The sequence below is a fragment of the Eleutherodactylus coqui genome, chromosome 1 (assembly GCF_035609145.1).
Source record: "Eleutherodactylus coqui strain aEleCoq1 chromosome 1, aEleCoq1.hap1, whole genome shotgun sequence".
NCBI classification, from domain to species: domain Eukaryota; kingdom Metazoa; phylum Chordata; class Amphibia; order Anura; family Eleutherodactylidae; genus Eleutherodactylus; species Eleutherodactylus coqui.
In genome coordinates this window covers 33,723,565-33,745,973 of record NC_089837.1, presented here as the reverse complement: position 1 = coordinate 33,745,973, position 22,409 = coordinate 33,723,565, and the positions used below count along the sequence as shown (strand labels likewise).

The 22,409-nt window shown below is 45.0% G+C and overlaps 1 protein-coding gene across 2 annotated transcripts in view; it reads left to right on the top strand.

Annotated features, from left to right (window-relative positions):
• The window catches only part of EFR3B (EFR3 homolog B), a 137,743-nt gene extending 115,591 nt beyond the window's left edge, over positions 1–22,152 (top strand). The window contains exons 14-24 of one of the 2 annotated variants that reach the window (XR_010791111.1): positions 623–698; positions 1,584–1,745; positions 2,932–3,063; positions 4,786–4,853; positions 11,089–11,216; positions 12,688–12,779; positions 16,437–16,485; positions 17,139–17,245; positions 17,828–17,877; positions 19,972–21,188; positions 21,219–22,152. Coding sequence is in view for 1 of the 2 variants with exons in the window: in XM_066594749.1 (XP_066450846.1) it covers positions 623–698; positions 1,584–1,745; positions 2,932–3,063; positions 4,786–4,853; positions 11,089–11,216; positions 12,688–12,779; positions 16,437–16,485; positions 17,139–17,245; positions 17,828–17,877; positions 19,972–20,077 (970 nt within the window). In the remaining variant the exon portion in view is untranslated. Of the gene's footprint in view, positions 1–622; positions 699–1,583; positions 1,746–2,931; positions 3,064–4,785; positions 4,854–11,088; positions 11,217–12,687; positions 12,780–16,436; positions 16,486–17,138; positions 17,246–17,827; positions 17,878–19,971 lie in introns of both variants that reach the window. The other variant, XM_066594749.1, reaches the window with a different exon arrangement.
• The last annotated feature ends 257 nt before the right edge of the window (positions 22,153–22,409 follow it).

The following is a 22,409-nucleotide window of genomic DNA, read 5'->3' as shown; positions in this document are numbered from 1 at the left end:
ACCTATCAGTGCAACACTCACAGACATAATACCCTGCAATACAGAAGTACTGAAGTGTATTATGTAAGTGATCAAAGGATTGCAAGTTCAAGCCCCCTCATGGGACAGAAGCTTAAAAAAAGATGCCAGAATTACAGTGGAATGAATGTGATACATGGACAAATCGAGTCTGTCAGATCCGGAGTGGCTGCTACTTATCAGAGACTCGTAAACGTGGGGAAGCCCCATTATGACACATATATACTCTAATTGCATATATGAGCAGTGGTTGCTCTAATGGAATGCCCTATTTAAAGGGATTGTCCAGTTGTAAACTAGTGCTGGCCTATTCTCAGGAAAGGCCATCAGTAGTAGATTGGTGGACGTGCAACTCTCTGGGATCCCTGCCAATCAGCTGTTTGTTGGGCCAATGCGCTTGTGCACTGAGTTGATTTCTGCAGGAAGCAGACAGCTCTGTTCCCACTGCAGTGGTCATGCTTGGTATTACAGGCAAAGTTCCCATTCAAGTTTAGGGTGTAGAAGTCTGTTGTGTGGATAGAAAAACTACAAGTCTATGAATAATATTTTATAGCCGTATTAGTGCCATTTGGTTTACTGACGTTTGCTGTTGATTCGGCTCTAGCACTGTTCCTGACATCGCTGTATTGAAGCTCAAAGTGGACAAGTGTTCCAGACAAGACACACTCTTCATGAAGAAGGTATGCTGTGCTTTACTACATCATTAAAGAGGAGGAATAGAAAATATGACTGCTTTCTTCCAAAAACAGCCCCGCAACTGTCTACAGGTTGTGTCTGGTATTGCAGCTCAGCTCTATTTAATGTAACTGGAATACCAGACACAACCTTTGAACAGTCGTGGCACCAATTTTGAAAGAAAGTGTCCATGTTTTCCTAACCCTGGAAAACTTTTTTAGAGGGGTTTTCTGGGACTAATCTATTGATGGCCTATCAGCAAGGGTCCTGATTTGTGGGGTTCCACTACTCAGGACCCTCGCTGGTCAGCTAATTGAAGTGGCTGTGGCTCTCAGGCTGTGCCTGGTATAGCAGCTCAATCCCTTGACCTTGAATGGGACTAAGCTGCTCCTAGGGCATGTGACCGTTGAACATAAAGTCACAGGTCTGAGTAGTGCCTGTGGTGCTCACCTGAGCCGCATACCTTAGACACTTAGACACAACATTTAATCTAAACAAACAGAGCTGCAGTGTAAAGCATAGTGGATTCGCGTATTAAATAAAACAGGAGGTAGATTTCAGACTATAATAGTGTGGGGGAATGCAGTAAGTGCTCTTTGTCCACATTGCATCTCCTTATGTGCATCTTACACATACTCGGCCCCTTTCTTCGCAGACACCCTGCTTCAGTTGCATGATTTGTTATGCTCTAGTCACACCAAAAGCAGCATTCAGCTTTCCAGTTAGCTCTCGGGGTACCCAGCCTAATAGCTTGTGGTTTGATACATGCTCCACAGTCTTCTGGTGTATTAATACTATATCCCCTACAGTACAGTATCTCTTAAACATCCCCGATTTCTCTTTATAAAACCTCTAATCTCTTCCCATAATGCTTTGCTTTTGTTCTCCAGCATTCTCAGCAGTTGTATCGGCACATCTACCTGAGCTGCAATGACCCTTGCAATGTCCAGACGCACTACGAGGCTTTGTACGCTCTGTTGGTGATGATCAGCATCGAACTGGCCAATGAAGAGGTGGTCGTGGATCTCATCCGCCTAGTCTTAGCAGTGCAGGTAGGAACCTTGTGTGATGTATCAACAGTGCCAGCCCTAGGTTTGATGGCACAGTGTGTGCAATTCACCCCCTTCCCCATTAGTAGATATACATATACACACACACTGCACTTGTTCAAAAAGCAGCAAGATAGCGGAATACACACACCAGAATCAAGCTCATAACATAAATACGGCACCAGAGCCAACCTCATAATATAAATTCAGCACCAAAATGAAGGTCAGTACAGTACAAGACCAAAACCAAGCTCATAACACAAATACAGCACTGGAATCAAGCTCATAACATAAATACAGCACTGGAACCAAGCTCGTAGCATAAATACAGCACCAGAACCAAGCTCATAATATAAATTCAGCACCAAAATGAAGGTCAGTACAGTACAAGACCAGAACCAAGCTCATACCATAAATACAGCACTGGAACAAAGCTCATAACATAAATACAGCACCAGAACTAAACTGAACATATAAATACATAACCAGAATCAAGCTCATAACATAAATTCAGCAACCAGAATAAAGTTCCGTCCATATATACAGCACTAGAACAAAGCTCATAACATAAATTTATCACCAGAATGAAGGTCTGTACATATATACAGTACCAAAACCAAGGTCAATACATATACACAACAGCTGAAGCAAGATAATAATATAAATACAGCACAAACCAATTTGGGGGTCCTTTGAATGCAGTACTAAGTATATGGCCGTAGGATATCTGTTCTTCACACCCATCACAGTTTATAGCTTGTCCATAAATGTCAGGATTGTTGAAGTCCCAATAACTTGACCGGAGAAAAGGCAGAGTGGCCATCCCTGGTGTCCTAGAGGCACGAAGACTGCGCTTTAATGAGGATTTGGGGGCCTTTATATTAATTTGGCATTGGGGTTCCGACACACAACCTGGCTTTACTGGGCCATCACTGTTGTAATTCTAGCAGGAGGGTTGTACATGTCCGCTGGTACCGGAGTGCCCACGCAGTCACACTGATGAGACGTGACGCCCCATAGATTCTTGTTTCAAGCTCCTCCTACAAGCCAGCGACCTTGTTTCCCTTCACATACAATTCGATATCAATGTGGCTTAATTCATATTTAGTTTTCAAAAAGTTTACGAAAAGTTGTAAATTCTCGATTTTCGTTTTTTGTTAAATGATTGTGATGATTCATTTCTTCCCAGGACCTGGCTCTGAGTAACGACGACAATCTTCCTGCATACAATCGCTGCGCCCTGCATGCCCTGTGTGCCGCCTATCTGAACCTCATCAGCCAACTCACCACAGTACCCGCCTTCTGCCAGCACATCCACGAGGTCAGACACTGGATGATACAGGGTGTAGATTATGCTCTACCTCCCACCTCAGGGGTGAGAACGTAAAAGTACTTGTGTGGCAAGAACATCTGCCCCATCAGTGCTGGCAGTGTCAGACTGGGCATGGGCACACTGCTTTGTCTATGGAAACAGTAATACATTTTCAGGAGGAACAACAGAGGGATGTGACATCTAAGAGAAAATGGGCTCAGGAAGTGTTGTTTAATTGAGACTACAGGCATTTACTAAAACAGACATGTCCGTGATGCTGACAGATCATCTTTAAAGCGACCCTCCGATTTTGGGCCAAAACTCTGCTCCAGGACAGGAGGGTCAGTGGATTACCTGCAGTTGTTCTTCTCTGCCGTCCCTCCAATCTGCGCACTCCAGGCCCCATTTTTGGCCATCCAAGGTGGCAACAGCAATTTTCTAACTACCTAATGCATTGCTCTCTGATTAGCCGATACTGATCACTTGACCAGCTCTGGCCAATCAGAGATCAGATACAGTGCACTGATAGTCAGTGCACTGTGGGGATTAGGTAGTCTGAAGATTGCATTGGCCATCTTGGATGGCCCAAAACGGGACCCATAAGAGGTGGATCAGAGGGATGGCAGAGAAGAACAGCTGCAGGTAATATAATTCCCTCCCGTCCTCAGTCAGAATTTTGTCCTGAAACCAGAGGGTCGCTGTAAGGATGGCTAAATATATTCTACCTTTAAGGTCGTAGCTGGGCCAGCTTATACTGCAACAAGCAAGGTAAGGCCCTCAGTATGGCATTTTAGACACAGTCAGCAATGTAGAGCTCACATAGTGCCACCACACGGTGCCCAAATGAAATGCGTTCCTGTGGTTCCATTCCTAAGGCACCTTTAGTAAATAGGGTTCTTGGACAACTGCCCACTTTTCACTTGGGATTGCTTATACAATATACTGCAATACTTCAGTATTTCAGTATTTTTGCAGGAAGCCCCAGGTTGGCATAGCACCCAAATGGTTAGACATTTAAATGCTGCTGCCAGAATTGGTCGTGGCATTTAAATGGTCAGCAACCAGGATTGGAGTTACTTATGATTGCGACTCCCGTGCCAAAGCTGACAGCCGCTGTGTAAGGAGCCTAGCCCGCTCCATACAATCGCCAAAGGGTTAATGCACTTTTACATGGCTCAATCTGATCTAGATGATGAGCGCCGATCAACAAGATGACACTCGGGGTCATGACCTCTCCCATGATCTTTATTTAAATGGTCTCCATAACAAGCCAATTCAGACTGTATGTGGGACGAAGGATCGTCCATCTCAAGATACATTCTCATGGTTGTCTGCAGCACATCCCCTTGGCTGAGCGTGCGTGTCATGTCAACGGGCAGAGGGGGGTAAGCTGCTGCCGTTCATCCCTCCTACGTGGACACACAGTAGACTGTCTTGAAATCCAATATGTCCGATCCTTCTTTTCCCCGACATCTGCAGTCAGGGGAGAGTGCCAAGACCTAAAAACACATGAGATAGTCGGACTATTCAACACATGTATATGGGCAGCACCAAGCCTGTACGACTCACTAATTGGTGCCGCACAACCTCCATGGGCTGCAGTACAAGCTCCGTCGGCTGCCATCCCGCTAATATCCCTAGGAGCAATGCATGGAGCTGTGCTAGAATAGTAAAACGGTAAGTCTGTTAGTAGGAACCATTACTGATATCTCCTCATTTCTCACATCCTAGGTGATAGAAATGCGACAAAAAGATGGCTCCTATCTACTACCGGAAGACATCTTCGTGGAGAAACCCAGGTGACTCAATAATGACCAAATCAAGAACCCCCCCCGAAAGATAATTTACTGTTCTGTCAACTGTCAACCGATATGGCCGCCATTACAGCCCCACAAGGGGTTGTCACTTAGATTAGCGTAAACATGGCTCCTAATGACTGGATGGAGTAGCTTGTATTCTCAGGGTTGGAACACGTTGTCCCTTTACCGCCATTGCCGCCTGAGCGTCGTTAATAGGCAGCCATGACATCACAGCAATAGTCTCTTCTGGCAGAAGGAACACAAACGGCCGATTGTCACTGCAACTTATAAACATTGACTCATCCTCCGTCCACTTCTGGTCCCCGAGAGCCGTAATGTCTATTAATGGCTACTTCCCACTCATCCACTTTGGCGGCCGTTGTGCCACTTAGCTTTTAAGCTCTTAAGAACAGCCTTTGCCCCTCGCCTCCTCTAATGGGTCATCCTTGTGCCTTATCTCTATTAGTCTCCATCTTCAGATGCCATTTCATGTGTATTCCTTATGGAGAGTCGGCGCTAAGTGCGGCAGGACGGAGGCTGCATCACAATGTCGTCCCGCGTCCACCGCGACCTGCAAGTCATACTTATAGGGCGGCTCAGCGGGCGGCAGAAGTCAGCAGGAAATGGGAAGAGACTTGGAAAATACTTTGCTGTATTTTCTTCTCTGTTCACTTCCAAAGCTAGAATCAGGTTTCTGTTAGTTTCCTGCTATCAGAGAGCAGTGCATTGTGGGAGTTGGCAGTAAAAGAGCGGGAGCCTTGTGTCACATGACTGACCGCAGGCAAACAGTAGTATTTTGGATGTGACTGAAGAACAAAAAAAGATGACTTAAATAACTCAAAAGGGGTATAAAGAGAGGGCGTAAGTTCTTTTGTTTAGTGGATTTAAATTGTTTTTAAGAATAATTTGCTATAATTTTTTATATAGCTTTTAGGCTGATGCCATTAATGGCAGCTATAGGCTGCCAGCTGTCACATGGTTGATCTGTGAAGTCCATCAGTCAGGTCAGATCAGGAGCAGGACGAGGTGCCTTGGCATCCTAGCCGCATAACGCATGTTGCATGACCCCAGTACACACTGTGCTGCGTATGGGAGGCATCCTGGAGTCAGATATATCAGGGGGCACCTCACCATAAACAATGTCAGCCAGAGAGCTCTCAATATACAGTATCTACTAGTAATTATTAGGAAATTATAGTGCCAGTTTTTCTGGTAGCGCAGTGCACCACACAGCTCTGCTACATGCATGTCACTCACACACAGATCTGCTACATGCACGTGCCATACACAGAGCTCTACTACATGCACGCCACAAACACACAACTCTGCTACATACACGTCACACACACAGCTCTGCTACATACACGTCACACACACAGCTCTGCTACATACACGTCAGACACACACAGATCTGCTACATGCACGCGTCACACACAGAACTCTGCTACATGCATGTGTCACACACAGAACTCTACTACATGTACGTCACACACACAGAGCTCTACTACATGCACGTCACACACACAGAGCTCTACTACATGCACGTCACACACACAGAGCTCTGCTACATGCACGTCACACAGAGCTCTGCTACATGCACGTCACACAGAGCTCTGCTACATGCACGTCACACACAGCTCTGCTACATGCACGTCACACACAGCTCTGCTACATGCACGTCACAAATACACAGCTCTGCTACATGCACGTCACAAATACACAGCTCTGCTACATGCACGTCACAAATACACAGCTCTGCTACATGCACGTCACACGCACAGCTCTGCTACATGCATGTGTCACATGTCTAATGTACAACCCTAGAGAGTACCTCAATAGACAGTGATAGAGTGCTAATGTGCACCCCTACCGAGTACCACTATACAAAGTGATAAAGTGCTAATGTACACCCCTAGAGAGTGCCTTTATACACAGTGATAGAGTGCTAATGTGCACCCCTATAGAGTACCTCTATACACAGTGCTAGTCAGAGTGCTCCTGCCTCTATACACAGTGCTAGTCAGAGTGCTCCTGCCTCTATACACAGTGCTAGTCAGAGTGCTCCTGCCTCTATACACAGTGCTAGTCAGAGTGCTCCTGCCTCTATACACAGTGCTAGTCAGAGTGCTCCTGCCTCTATACACAGTGCTAGAGTGCCCCCTTGCAGCAGTAGAGTGGGGTACAAGTGTCTTCCAGAAGATGCCCACAAATTTAATAGCTAATCCCCCCGTTCTCGCAGCCAGCGTAGCGTTGTGTTCCTGCTTGTCAGGATAAGTTCATGTACTGCGGAGATGGGAATATTCCACGGCTCAGCTGGCTGTGGAGGGTCTGCAGCATCATACAGTAGAGCAGCACGGATGGGGTTTCAGAGAGGATACCCTCCCCACTTGTGTCATTGGCCTCTCACCGGCCAGAAACCTACTGCACACTGATGAGGGGCAAACTCCCCGTAACAGCTGTCTGTGTATGGGTTCTGGCTTTTGGTTTTCAATTCCCAATCATTGTTCTAAAGATCTGTATAAAGGGTCTGACATTGATGTGAAGGAATGCTGCCATCCAGTAGGGGGCGCTGCAGAGGTATTGTTCCTTCTTCCTTATTTGCAGCGTACAATGACCTGTGATGGTGATTTTACATCCACACAAGTCAATATATGCTGCAGATATTCGCCGTGGGTTTCACCCTTTTAAATGAGAAGGTAAAATCTGTGGCGAATCGGAAGCAAAACCGCATCAGGGTCTGCTAGAGAGAGCCTGCATATGTAGTGCCTGCCAGAGATCCCATATATGCCCAGTGTGTACCACAACTACCCAAAATGCCCAATTACAGTGCCTGCAAACACACACAATGTCTGCTAGAGAGCCCCCGATATTGTGCCTGCAGATAGTACTAGTTATGCACCGTGTCTGCTCAAGAGTGCCTACATACATAGATCTGACCTGAGAGTGCCTGCATATACCGTGACTTCTAGAGTACCTGCATATAGAGTGCCTGCATATACCGTATGTTCTAGAGTGCCTGTATATACCGTGTCTTCTAGAGTGCCTGCATAAAGTGTATCTTCTAGAGTGCCTGCATATACTGTGTCTTTTACAGTGCTTGCATGTACCCTGACTTCTAGAATGCCTGCCTATACCGTGTCTTCTGGTGTGCCTGCATATACCGTGTCTTCTAGAGTGCCTGCATATACCGTGTCTTCTAGAGTGCCTGCATATACCATGTCTTCTAGAGTGCCTGCATATATCGTGTCTTCTAGAGTGTTGCGTATACCGTGCCTTCTAGAGAGCAGCATATACTGTGTCTTCTAGAGTGCCTGCATATACTGTCCTTTACAGTGCTTGCATTTACTGTGACTTCTAGAATGCCTGCATAATCTGTGCCTTCTAGAGTGCTGCATATGCCGTGCATTATAGAGTGCCTGCCTATACCGTGTCTTCTGGTGTGCCTGCATATACCCTGTCTTCTAGAGTGCCTGCCTATACCGTGTCTTCTAGAGTGCCTGCCTATACCGTGTCTTCTAGAGTGCCTGCCTATACCGTGTCTTCTAGAGTGCCTGCATATACCGTGTCTTCTAGAGTGCCTGCATATACCGTGTCTTCTAGAGTGCTGCATAAAGTGTGTCTTCTAGAATGCCTGCCTATACCGTGTCTTCTGGTGTGCCTGCATATACCCTGTCTTCTAGATCAGGGGTCCCCAACTTCAGTCCTCAGGGACCACCAACAGGTCATGTTTTCAGGATATCCTATGGTAAGAACACCTGTGGTAATGTCTGAGGCACCGACAATAATTACATCACCTGTGCAACACTGAGGAAATCCTGAAGACCTGACCTGTTGGGGGTCCCTGAGGACTGGAGTTGGGGAACACTGGTCTAGAGTGCCTGCATATACTTTGTCTTCTAGAGTGCCTGTCTATACCATGTATTCCAGAGTGCCTGCATATACTATGTCTTCTAGAGTGCTGCATATACTGTGTCTTCTAGAGTGCTACATAAAGTGTGTCTTCTAGAATGCCTGCATATACCGTATCTTCCAGAGTTCCTGCATATACTGTGTCCCCTAAATATAGTGTCAGCAAGAGAGTGCCGCCCTAAACATAGTGTCAGCAAGAGAGTGCCGCCCTGAACAGTGTCAGCAAGAGAGTGCCGCCCTGAACAGTGTCAGCAAGAGAGTGCCGCCCTGAACATAGTGTCAGCAAGAGAGTGCCCCCCTAAACATAGCGTCAGCAAGAGAGTGTCCCCTTAAGATAGCGTCAGCAAGAGTGTCCCCTAAACATAGTGTCAGCAAGAGTGTCCCCTAAACATAGTGTCAGCAAGAGAGTGTCCCCTTAAGATAGCGTCAGCAAGAGAGTGCCGCCCTAAACATAGTGTCAGCAAGAGTGTCCCCTAAACATAGTGTCAGCAAGAGAGTGTCCCCTTAAGATAGCGTCAGCAAGAAAGTGCCACCCTAAACATAGTGTCAGCAAGAGTGTCCCCTAAACATAGTGTCAGCAAGAGAGTGTCCCCTAAGCATAGCGTCAGCAGGAGAGTGTCCCCTAAATACAGTGTCAGCAGGAGAGTGTCCCCTAAATACAGTGTCAGCAGGAGAGTGTCCCCTAAATATAGTTTCATCAAGAGAGTGTCCCCTAAATACAGTGTCAGCAAGAGAGTGCCACCCTAAACAGTGTCAGCAAGAGAGTGCCGTCCTAAACATAGTGTCAGCAAGAAAGTGCCGCCCTAAACATAGTGTCAGCAAGAGAGTGTCCCCTAAATATAGTGTCAGCAAGAGAGTGCCCCCCTATACATAGTGTCAGCAAGAGAGTGCCGCCCTAAATATAGTGTCAGCAAGAGAGTGCCGCCCTAAACATAGTGTCAGCAGGAGAGTGTCCCCTAAATATAGTGTTAGCAGGAGAGTGTCCCCTAATTACAGTGTCAGCAAGAGAGTGTCCCCTAATTACAGTGTCAGCAAGAGAGTGTCCCCTAAATATAGTGTCAGCAAGAGAGTGTCCCCTAAATATAGTGTCAGCAAGAGAGTGCCGCCCTAACATAGTGTCAGCAAGAGAGTGCCGCCCTTAACATAGTGTCAGCAAGAGAATGCCGACGTAAACATAGTGTCAGCAAGAGAGTGCTGCCCTAAATATAGTGTCAGCAAGAGAGTGCTGCCCTAAATATAGTGTCAGCAAAAGAGTGCACCCCTAAACATAGTGTCAGCAAGAGAGTGCCCCCCTAAACATAGCGTCAGCAAGAGAGAGTCCCCTAAATATAGCATCAGCAAGAGAGTGCCCCAATATATTGTGTGTCTACCAGAGACTGATCCTCTATCTATATATAAGAATGGACGAATTTCATGTTTATACCACATTAGGCAGTTAGAGAATTAGATTTGGTACATGACTCAGGGGCGCCAATACTTTTGCAATTAGTATTGAATTTTCGAGTTGTGACCCCTTTATTTTTCCTATTTAGGACCTAAAGAATGCTCCTGCCAAATTTCATGTTTGTACGACATCGGGAAGTTAGAGAAGTAGTGGCGAGTCAATCAGTGAGGGCTTCCACCATATATATATAACTAGCTGATATACCCGGCTTCGCCCGAGTTAATTTGGTACTGGCGTTTATCCGGTGTTCACACGGAAAATCTTATGAAGTCGTGGTTACTTTAGATAAATGCGTTTTGTTTTGCCGAGAGGATAACTGTCTCATATATTACGGGGTACAGATATGTTATTAGTTACATAACATAGGAATGCTCATGCCAAATTTCAAGTTTGTGCAGTACAAATGTGTGTTATTAGTTACATTACATAGGGGGTCACTTACTTTTAGGCATAGGATTGAATAATCAAGTTCCAACCCTTTAAATTTCCAATATTTAGTACGCAAAGAATGGTCATGGCAAATTTCACATTTGTGCAGTAAAAATTTGTGTAATTATATGTTGCATCGGGAAGTGAGAGAATTAGATTCCGCACGTAAAATTTGGACGCTAATTCTTTTGCGTTAGAATTGAATAATCGAATTGGGACCCATTAGCTTTTTCTATTTTGGACATAATCTATGCTTGTGCCAAATTTCATGTTTCTATGACATTGGGAAGTTGGAGAATTAGTGGCGAGTGAGTGAGTCAGTGAGTGAGTGAGTCAGTCAGTCAGTCAGGGCTTTCGTCTTTATACATATAGATGTGTGTGTGTGTGTGTGTGTGTGTATACACACACACACACATACATATAAACTAACATGCCTCGAAAACTGTTCTTCAGGTGGTCGAAGAGCGCGGATCACATTGAGACTGAGCTGCTCTTCCTGCAGAGTAAAGTCAGTGAAGTGCTGGGAGGAAGTGGCTATAATTCGGATCGGCTGAGTACTCCCTATGTTCCACAGCTGACAGGTAAGTCCTCTCCTGCCATGACTCGGGTGACTGCAGAAGATATTACCTGAGAATGATGGCCTTCACCTTGCAGAAGGCCATCGAAGGCCAATGCTGCCGCAAATTAAAGTTTTAGTTTCCTCCCTAAGGCCCTTCCTGCCGGGGCCTCTTGAAAGTTTGGCTAAAACTTTTCCTATAATGCCCACTGCATTTCTAGTTCACTTCGATGCTTGTCTTTGTATGAGGAATTACTCAGGGGAGGTACTGGCTCTCATTGAAGAGACTCCGTGGTCGAGTGCAATGATTCATGGGAAAAATGTATGCAATTTGGCTCATGCCAACCAAAGCAGAGACTCCTCCAAAGGAAAAAGTGACCTTAAAGTTGTTGTTCTAAGTTATAAAGTTATCTCCTATCTACGGGACAGGGGAAAAATTATGATCGTGGGGATCTGACCACTGGGACCCCCACCAATCACAGTGAGTGGAGCAGAGGTCCTGCAGGCACGCCAACAGTCCATTCATTTCAGCAATATCGGTGGAGATGACTTAGTTCAAGCGCTTCGGCAATCTCGGGCACTGTCATTGAAATAAATGGAATAGCAGTGTGCCTGCGCGTCCTCAACTGTATTCAAGATCCGTGGGGGTCCTAAAAATCAAACCCCCACCGATCATAAAGATATTCTTCATCCTGTGGCTAAGGGATAGCTTTATAACTTGACACAACCCCTTTAAGCCCCCATTCACATGCTATGAAATGATACGGAATAGCCCAGTATAGCCCATTTTTTGCGCGGTGTGAACTCAGTGGGAGTTTACATAGACGTGGATTGCAGGACGGGTTCATGGCAGAAAAACTGTGTGAATAGGACTTAAGGCATCTAATCCAGCCAAGCAGTACCCTGCTCTGTACGGATGAGACGCAGGAACCCCAAACAGTCTACCTACAGATGGTTGCTCTTCCTTTTGCAGGAGTCTGTGGTTCCAAGTGACATAAGCTAATTTGCATACATTTTTCCCATGGAGCACTGAACCATGGAGTCTCTTCAAGGAGAGCCAGTATCTCCCCCTGACTAATTTGCATATGAAAAGTGAGGAGATGACAAGTCTATCCCCTTCCTCCCTCTGGAGGTAGTCTAGAAAGTGACACCTAACATACATCCTTTTGTGGAACAGAGGTGGTTACCTGCGCTGTGCAAAGAATTGTGGGAAGAAAATGCAACTTTTAATATGGAGGTGCCTTATATGTTGACTAGTATATGGACTGCGGATCTGATATCTACATCCACAGCACTGTCCTTTTTTATTATCTTACTAAGAGAATGGACTTTTTCTTAAATGTTCTTTTCTTTTTTGTTTCTTCATCCTTCATCTTCTGCCCCTGTTTGTTTTGACCATCCATTAATCCTTGTCATTGAATGCCCATTACTTTACATTAGCGTTCCTTCATTTTCTTCCAACAAGGACACTTAAGACATCTCCCATTGTCTTGTAGATGAAGACCGCTTGTCTAAAAGGAAGAGCATTGGGGAGACAATGTCTCTGCAAGTGGAAGTAGAGTCCAGGAACAGCCCAGAGAAGGAGGAGGTGAGGTGCTTTCACTGAGCTATTGACATAGAGCATAGCAATACATGTCCATGGATGAGGAGAGATAATGGTGAAGTGCTACCGGAGAGTACATCAGTCCGCTCATAGCAATGAGGAAGCACCATTGTACACAAGTAACTTCAAGTATTTTCTTGAAGTTACTTTCAGAAGGAAAGTAGAGGAGCAAGAGACACCGATCACAAACTAAAATGTTTCTGCACAAATGCACAGAGCATGGGAAAAAAACAAGGAGAATTGGAGCTCCTAACACAGGAAGGGAGATATGATGTCATAGGCATCACGGAAACTTGGTAGAATGATACACATGATTGGAATACAAGGCTTGAGGGATACAACTTATTTATAAGAAACAAACCTAAAAAGGGGGGAGGTGTTGTGTTGTATGTTAGAAAAACATTCATCTCCACAGAGATTCAAGCTTTAGAGCTGGGAGTTCTGTAGAAACTGTTTGGGTGAGAATACAAGAAGAGAACAACAGAAAGGACACCATTGTAGGCATTTACTATAGGCCGCCTGGACAAGCAGAAGATAGTGATGAAGTCTTTCTACATCAGATGGCTAAGATCTCAAAAAAGCACAACATAGTGATTATGGGAGATTTTACCGATCCAGACATTTGTTGGGAATCTATCCCAGGTAAAAGTAATGGATCCAACAAATTCTTATCCGCTCTTGCTGACAACTTTATCTTCCAAAATGTAGAAGAGAAAACAAGGGAATCTGCTATCTTGGACCTAATGCTTACCAACAGGGAGGGAATGGTTGAGGAGGTAAGGGTGGCTGAGTCCTTAGGAGGCAGTGGTCATGCTATACTGGAATTTTGGTTAAAAAGGGATTGAAATTCAGAAAGGCAGATTTTAATGAACTCAGAAAGAGGATAGGAAGAATCCAATGGCTGGATGTTCTTAAGGACAGAAATGTCCAAGAAGGTTGGGAAATATTGTGAAATGAGATTCTCAAAGCACAATCGTTAACAATCTCTAAAAGAAGGAAGAATGGGAAGCATTTAAAGAGACCAGGATGGATGAACACAGAACTTGGACGCATGTTAAAAACGAAGAAAAATATGTTTATCAAATGGAAAGAGAGGGGGAATATCTAAAGAAGAATATAATGCGGTCTGCAGAAACTGTAGGGCAAGTGTCAGAAAAGCTAAAGCCAATAATGAAGTGAGGCTTGCAACAGAGGCCAAAAGCAATAAAAAAGGATTTTGGGGGGTCAAAAGCAAAAGAAAAGTCAAAGATGCTATTGGATGCTTACAAGATGAAAATGGTGAATTGGTTAAGAATGATGAACTTTTAAATTCCTATTTTGTATCTGTTTTCTCTCAGAAAGTAGATGGAACATCAACTGATCTTCCCTGTGCTATTGGGGGAATAAACAAATGCAGGCTATATCTATAAGCAGAGAGATGGTGAGGGAACGCTTAGCTAACTTAAATGAATTGAAGTTTCAAGGTCCAGATGAATTACATCCTAGGATACTAAAGGAAGCAGCAGAGTTAATTGCTGAACCACTCGCCAAATGTTGTTCCTATCTTCAAAAAAGAGAAGAAGGTGGATCCCGGAAACTACAGGCCTGTGAGCCTGACTTCTATACTGGGAAAGATCTTTGAACAAATTATTAAACAGCATGTATGCAAGTACTGGGATAAAATGGAGTAATTAACCAAAGCCAGCATGGGTTTGTAACAAAGAAGTCATGCCAGATGAATCTATAATTTCCTTCTACCACAGAATCACCAACTAGGTTGATCAGTGAAATGCGGTGGATATAGTACATCTTGACTTTAGTAAAGCAATTGACAAAGTATCTCATACCATACTTATTGAAAATGACCAAATATGGGATTGACAAGACAACTGTTAGGTGGATTCACAGCTGGCTGAGTGATCGTACTCAAAGAGTGGTCGTAAATAGCTGCACATCCAAGTGGAAGAATGTATCAAGTGGGGAACCACAAGGCTCTGTCCTAGGCCCAGTGTTGTTCAACATTGATCTGGAGGAGGGAATTGATGGGAAACTGATCAAATTTGCCAAGGAGGGATAGCTAGGAGGGATAGCTAACACTAGAAAAGAGAGAGTATTCAAAAAGATCTAGAAACGCTTGAACAGTGGGCGGCGACTAACAGAATGATATTTAACAAGGAGAAATGCAAAGTCCTACATCTGGGCAAGAAAAATGAAAAAAAAACACATACAGAATGGGAGGAATTGGGCTAAGCAGCAGCACATGTGAAAAAGACTTGGGTATACTAATAGATCACAGACTGAACATGAGTCAACAATGTGATGCAGCAGCCAAAAAGGCAAACACAATTCTGGGATGTATTAAGAGAAGCATAGAGCCTAGATCACGTGAGGTCATTATCTCCCTCTACTCTTCATTAGTCAGACCTCATCTGGAATACTGTGTCCAGTTCTGGGCACCCCACTTTAAAAAAGACAGACAAACTGGAGCAAGTTCAGAGAAGAGTTATCAAGATGGTGAGCGGTCTGCAAATCATGTCCTATGAGGAACGGTTAAAGGATCGGGGAATGTTTAGCTTACAAAAAAGAAGTCTGAGAGGAGACTTAATAGCTGTCTACAAATATCTGAAGGGCTCTCACAGTGCAGAGGGATCAGCCCTATTCTCATCTGTACAAGGAAAGACTAGAAGCAATGAGATGAAACTGAAAGGGAGGAGACACAAATTAGATATTAGACAGTGGGAGGATCAATGAGTGGAACAGGTTACCACAGGAGGTGGGGAGTTCTCCTTCAATGGAAGGGTTTAAGCAAAGGCTGGACAGACATCTGTCTGGGATGATTTAGTGAATCCTGCACTGAGCAGGGATTCGGACCTGATGACCCTGGAGGTCCCTTCCAACTCTACCATTCTATGATTCTTGTTGCTGCCTTATATGGCTCTGTGTGTGTGTTTTTTCTTTTGCCCCCTCCACACCCCAGTCATAAGAAGAAAAAGATATATACTGATAGACAGTCTGTCTGTATTCTGCTGAAAGCAGCAAGATAACAGGATACCCACACCAGAACAGCTCAGTGAATATTGTACCAGAACCGATCTTAATGCATAAATACAGCACCAGAACCAAGCCCATACCATAAATACAGCCCCAGAACAGCATAGTGAATACTGTAGCAAAACCAAGCTCATATAAATACAGCATTAAACAGCTCAGTGAAAACTATACGAGAACCAAGGCCATACCATAAATACAGCACCAGAACAGCTCAGTGAATACTATACTAGAACCAAGCTCATATCATAAATACAGCACCAGGACCAAGCTCATGCCATAAATATAGCACCAGGATAGCTCAGTGAATACTGTACCACAACCAACCACATACCATAGATACTGTTGGCGTTGTTCGGTTCCGCCATAAGACAGATCTGTTGGGCCAGGAGATTCCCCCCTCTTTCTCCTAGCGCAGATGTGAGAGCAGCCTACCCTCAGTCTGTAACCCCTCACAGGACCAGCCCACTCCTCTCTTACAATACTCTGGGCTGCTGTGGAGCCTGCCCAACCCGCAGTGTGTGAACTCCTAGATCAGCAGACTATGGCCCTTAAGTACTCTGTGCTGCTGTCACGGGCTGCCTTAGTAACAGTTCTCATATTCTCTCTTTTCAGAAAGCTCCAGCAGAAGAAATAACATTCGAAACTCTGAAAAAAGCCATAGGTAAGAGTAAGTCCCTGCAGCCTGAGGATGTAAGCAAGGATGTCTCCATTCACTGACAAGGAATTAAAACGCAAAGTCTACTAAGAAAACTGCTTTACACGTCTGTTGTACTATATTGTGTGAGATAACGCATGCGCATCCGCAAATCGCGTGACCAGGGCCAACGATTCGCTGAAAAAGCTGCACCTAGCAGCGTTTTCAGTGAAACCGCCCCGGACTGCCCGCTATCCACTGCCACAGCTGTGGCAGAGGAGAACGATGTTCGCCCATTGAATTCAATGGAGCCGGCAATACAGCCGGCTCCATTGAAAGCAATGGGCTGCCGGCGAACGCGGGATGAATTTTCGGGAAGGGCGTAAAAATATAAGCCCTTCCCTGAAAACCATCCTAAAATGTGTAAAAAAAAATAATAATAATAATAAAAAAAAAGTATAATCACCTTTTCCCTACAGACGGAGTTCAGCTGCGTCCAGCCGGCAGTTCTCCTGAACTGCTCTGTGTAGTATTCCTCTGCAAAACATACATTTTAACTTGTGTGTATTATGTAATGCTCTATTTCACCTCTGGGGGCGCTGCGGGAAATGTGAACACTCGTTGCCAGCTACCAATTAACCCGTCTAAACTAACACTTCTCTGCGTTCAACCCTGTACAGTGGATAGTGTAGCGGTGGAGGAACAGGAGCGGGAGCGGCGGAGGCAGGTGGTGGAGAAGTTCCAGAAGGCTCCATTTGAAGAGATCGCTGCACATTGTGGAGCCAGGGTAAGATATTTCATAGATTTCTGCATAATGTCACATACGGTCCAGAAAGTGTTAGTATTTATATAATATACTGTATTCTTCTCTGGTCACATCCAAAGCTGCACTCAAACATTCCTTAAGTTTATTGTCAGTGCTCAGTGTGCACAGGCCTGAATGTTCCTGTCACTCCCTACCTGTTCAGTGTCTCTATAGGGTTAAATCTGTCATGGAGGGTTTTGGTAGTGCATTATGGGATATAAGGTAAGTTGCAGAATGGTGAATGCTGCTTTGGATGTGACCAGAGGATATTATATGACGTCATAATATACAATACAGTATTTAAAGTGTTGTTGGGGAGGGGAGGATATACAGTGGTGGCCAATATCTCACATATGGGGTATCTGCCAAGTTCAGCACCAGCTGTGATTACATATCCACCATCCTGTGATACAACTGAAGGTTATGTAATGTTACATGTCAGTGAATGGTGCTCAAGTCCACTCACCTCTCTCCTGTGATAGCACTGGAGGTTATGCAATATTACATGTCAGTGAATGGCGCTCACGTCCGCTCACCTCTCACCTGTGATCTCTTCTTTTCAAGGCATCTCTGCTGCAGAGCAAACTGAACCAAATCTTTGAGCTGACCATACGGTGAGTGACTGTGTGTAACGAGATTCCCCATATATCGCCCTAGAATGAGGCCACTTTCACACAAGTGACAAAATCGCGCAATTTTCTTGCGATGTGACAGCTAGCCTTCCTTTGTGTTGCATCACATGAAATCGTTGCTTTCATGCGTTGCGATGCTACTTTAACAGTAGGAAGTCCTTCGGTTTCCCCTAAAATAAGCCCTAACTGCATAAAAAAAAAGAAAACAATACATCACCTAACAGGCGCTGTCCGCTCCACCGCACGTCTCCTCCCCAAGCTCCGACACACTTGTTTGCAGTCTTCAGCCGCTGCTTCCTGGTTAGAGGGTTCATAAATCCCGCCTCCAGGAAGCACTGACTCTGATTGGCTGAGCTGCAGCACTCGAGAACCAATCAATGCAGCTCTTGGTGAAGCAATCACAGACATTCAATGCGAGAGCTATGATTGGTTCATCGAGCGCTGCATTGTTTGGCTGCGATTGGTTCATGGAGCGCTGCATTGAATGGCTGTGATTGGTTCATGGAGCGCTGCATTGAATGGCTGTGATTGGTTCATCGAACGCTGCATTGAATGGCTGTGATTGGTTCATGGAGCGCTGCATTAAATGGCTTTGATTAGTTCATCGAGCGCTGCGTTGATTAGCTGTGTTTGATTTATCGAGCACTGCATAGATTGGCTGAGCCGTGGCGCTCGAGAACCAATCAGAGCCAGTGCTTCCTGAAGTCGGGATTTATGAACGCCCGGACCCGGAAGTGGCGGCTGAAGACTGCAAACAAGAGCTTTGGGAGAAGTGCGGTGGAGCAGACAGCATCCATTAGGTAATGTATTGTTTTGGTTGTTTTTACATGCAGCCAGGACTTATTATCGGGGTAGGGCTTATATTTCAAGCTTTCCCCCCCAAAAAAAATCTCGTGATATCCCCATGAGAAAATAAAGCTAAATTGCACAGAAATCGCAGAAACACAGCTGCCGTCCATGTGAAAGGGGCCGGAGTCTTTTCAAAAGTCTATCTTAGGCCGGTTTCACATGTGCGTCAGAACCTCCGGCCGCAGGTCCCGTCGCAGATCCAGCTCAGAAGACCGGAAGGAGAAGCGCTGCATGCAGGCATTTGAACTGCTGCATGGTATGCCATGAACCGCCATGGTATGCCAGGGGGTCAGTTCTGGCATCGCTTTCCCTCTAGTTTTCACTGCAATGCCAGAACGGGAAAAACAGTCAGGGAGGCAGATCAGTCCAGACACATAGAGGAGCTGTTGGTTGGGTCATGTCTAGGCGCAACCAAATACTCTGACCACTAAAGTAACTTTATCCATCAAGTCCCCATTTTTTTCTATAAAGTATCATTTGGAATCACTATTGATACACCAAAAGCTTCACCCCAACAGCCTCGGATCCCCTTCCAGCCCTTTTTGTGCCTTCCCTTATTCTTAAAGGGCCATTTCAGTGATTTTTTTTCATTCATTATTTCCCCCATAGTATATAAGTGAGCTAGTGTTATCTTGCTTAGTTATCACTGTCTGTCTAAATCTCCCAGCCTCCTTCTGCTCAGATGGTCATGTGATCTCCGTTTTGAGCAGCTTAGATCTTCTTGGGGTTAAGGACTTGTTTTCTAGTCAGTTTCTCAGTCTGTGGGATGCTTTTACATGGATCTGACACTGGAACTGCTTAGAGGTGGACACAGGCACTACTTTCACAGTTACTGCTGATGATAACACAGCTCCTGTCACGCAGGCATAATAGAGGAGATCACAGCTCATCCTTCGGACTGTATATTAGTGGGCTGTAACTTATTTAGGTGAATGTGGAAGATAATGATTTAATAATAATTAAATTGTCCCTCCCTGCATTCTCAAATAAAACTGGGCTGATGCATCATTAGGATGCTGTCTGATAAGGTTCTGACAGGGGGCTGCACTGCAGGGAAGTAACTGGAATACATAGAGGGGACTTCCAAAGTGTGACAGACAAACAGGTGAGGGGGGCTGGGATGGACAAATGTGTTTTGACCAGACTGGGCCTTTAAAGCCCCTTCCTTTAAAACTTTTGTAGTTACCACAATATTTGACATATTTCCTGCTCTTTCTCTTTTTTTAGTCCTCCACCGAGTCCCTCTGGCACCATCACGGCTGCATACGGCCAGTCCCAGAACCACTCCATCCCCGTGTATGAGATGAAATTTCCTGATCTGTGCGTCTACTGATCTCCCACCGACCAATCGCCACCTGCGACGTGTCCCGCTCTACAGCATATTCCTCTCTCTCCGAGAGACCTGTAGTACTGAGACCCTGCACCGGGGTTACCCTCTTCTTCCAGCCGCACCTTGTGCAAGATCATGCCCGGATATAATGTTCTGTTTGCACTAAACCCCGTGGATGTCCTCTCCATGCGTTATGCTGCATCGTTCCTGTATGACTTCCTGTACAGCCAGAGCGATTTAAGTTTATCATCATGAGAAATCCCTTAAATATTCCTCCAAACCATTAGCCCAAAGCAGTGCTCCACCACCCTCATCATGGTCCTGCATGAAGGCTAGTGAGTCATGTCCTATTCCCTATGTATGTATGGAAGTACCACCATAGGACGTGTCTAAGCAAGCTGGGTGCTCAGCTGAACCAAGGCTCGGTAGACCGCATGGATTGTGGAGTCTGAAGAACGTCTCTGTGAGATTGAGACTTCCAGCTTTTTGGAGTTGCTTTAGTTTGTTGTTTTATTAGCATAAACCAGAGGTGCGTCTTCATCCAGGATTCTGGAGCTTAAAAGACGGCGATGAGTGGGAAGGTTTACCGGGAACCTTGGCGGCATGTTCATGGCAGCAGAGTCTAATAGATGGAAGGCTCTACTGGCCTTGGAGATACGGAGTCAGAAAGTTTTGAAGTTGTCATTATGCCCACCTCCTAACATTATGTTGCCGCTATTAAATGATTAGTGAAATTTATTGGGGTTCTTATGAGAAACAAATTGGGAGGGGGGTCGAGAATTGGAGGTCCATCTTGCCCAAGGTTGACAAACGTAGATATAGGGAAGAAAGTAAGGCCCCATAGCTAATGTACAGTACATTTCCACCATGACCATCGTCAACAGAAAATGAGTTCAGAAATTACTATGGTCTTCACCCAGTGGTGGACTTCAGCTTCTTGGTCTTCACCCAGTGGTGGACTTCAGCTTCTTGGTCTTCACCCAGTGGTGGACTTCAGCTTCTTGGTCTTCACCCAGTGGTGGACTTCAGCTTCTTGGTCTTCACCCAGTGGTGGACTTCAGCTTCTTGGTCTTCACCCAGTGGTGGACTTCAGCTTCTTGGTCTTAACCCAGTGGTGGACTTCAGCTTCTTGGGCCCACCAAAGGAGATGATTAAGAGCCCAACGTTCCCTTTCTTGTTATCATTGCACCAAGTGATAGATTAGTTGACCTTACTCTGAATCATGCCATAAGACGTTGACCCTAGTAGAAAGTAATTAGATTCAAAGTCCCCTCCAAATGGGTTTCTCTTCTGCTGAACCTTTGGGGCTCATTATTGTGTCAGACCTGTGCCCATTGGGGGATCTTCTAAAAGCCTTTCCTGAACAGCTATATGTATGATACATTTCAGAAAGTGGGAGGACTGGCTAGGTAGTTGTCACATTACAATATATGTATTACATATTCATAGCCACTTTATAAATATTTGTATAGTTCCTTATCCTGTATTATACTCCAGAGCTGCACTCACTATTCTGCTGGTGGAGTTACTGTGTACATACATTACTTATCCTGTTCTGATCCTGAGTTACATCCTGTATTATACTCCAGAGCTGCACTCACTATTCTGCTGGTAGAGTCACTGTGTACATACATTACTTATCCTGTACTGATCCTGAGTTACATCCTGTATTATACTCCAGAGCTGCACTCACTATTCTGCTGGTGGAGTCACTGTGTACATACATTACTTATCCTATACTGATCCTGAGTTACATCCTGTATTATACTCCAGATCTCCACTCACTAATCTGCTGGTGGAGTCACTGTGTAAATACATTACTTATCCTGTACTGATCCTGGTTACATCCTGTATTATACTCCAGAGCTGCACTCACTATTCTGCTGGTGGAGTCACTTATCCTGTACTGATCCTGAGTCACATCTTGTATTATACTCCAGAGCTGCACTCACTCTTCTGCTGGTAGAGTCACTGTGTACATACATTACTTATCCTGTACTGATCCTGAGTTACATCCGGTATTATACTCCAGAGCTGTACTCACTATTTTGCTACTGGAGTCAGACTAGTGAGTGCAGCTCTGGAGTATAATACAGGATGTAACTCAGGATCAGTACAGGATAAGTAATGTATGTACACAGTGACTCCACCAGCAGAATAGTGAGTGCAGCTCTGGAGTATAATACAGGATGTAACTCAATAAATACATATGTATGTATAAAGCTGCCAACTCCAAGTAATGGATCCGGTGTCCCTATTTAAGTACTGGGAAAGGCAACTGTCTCTTCGCTGTGCTGTTACAATGGCCCCATAGGACTTGAAATCCTATTAACAT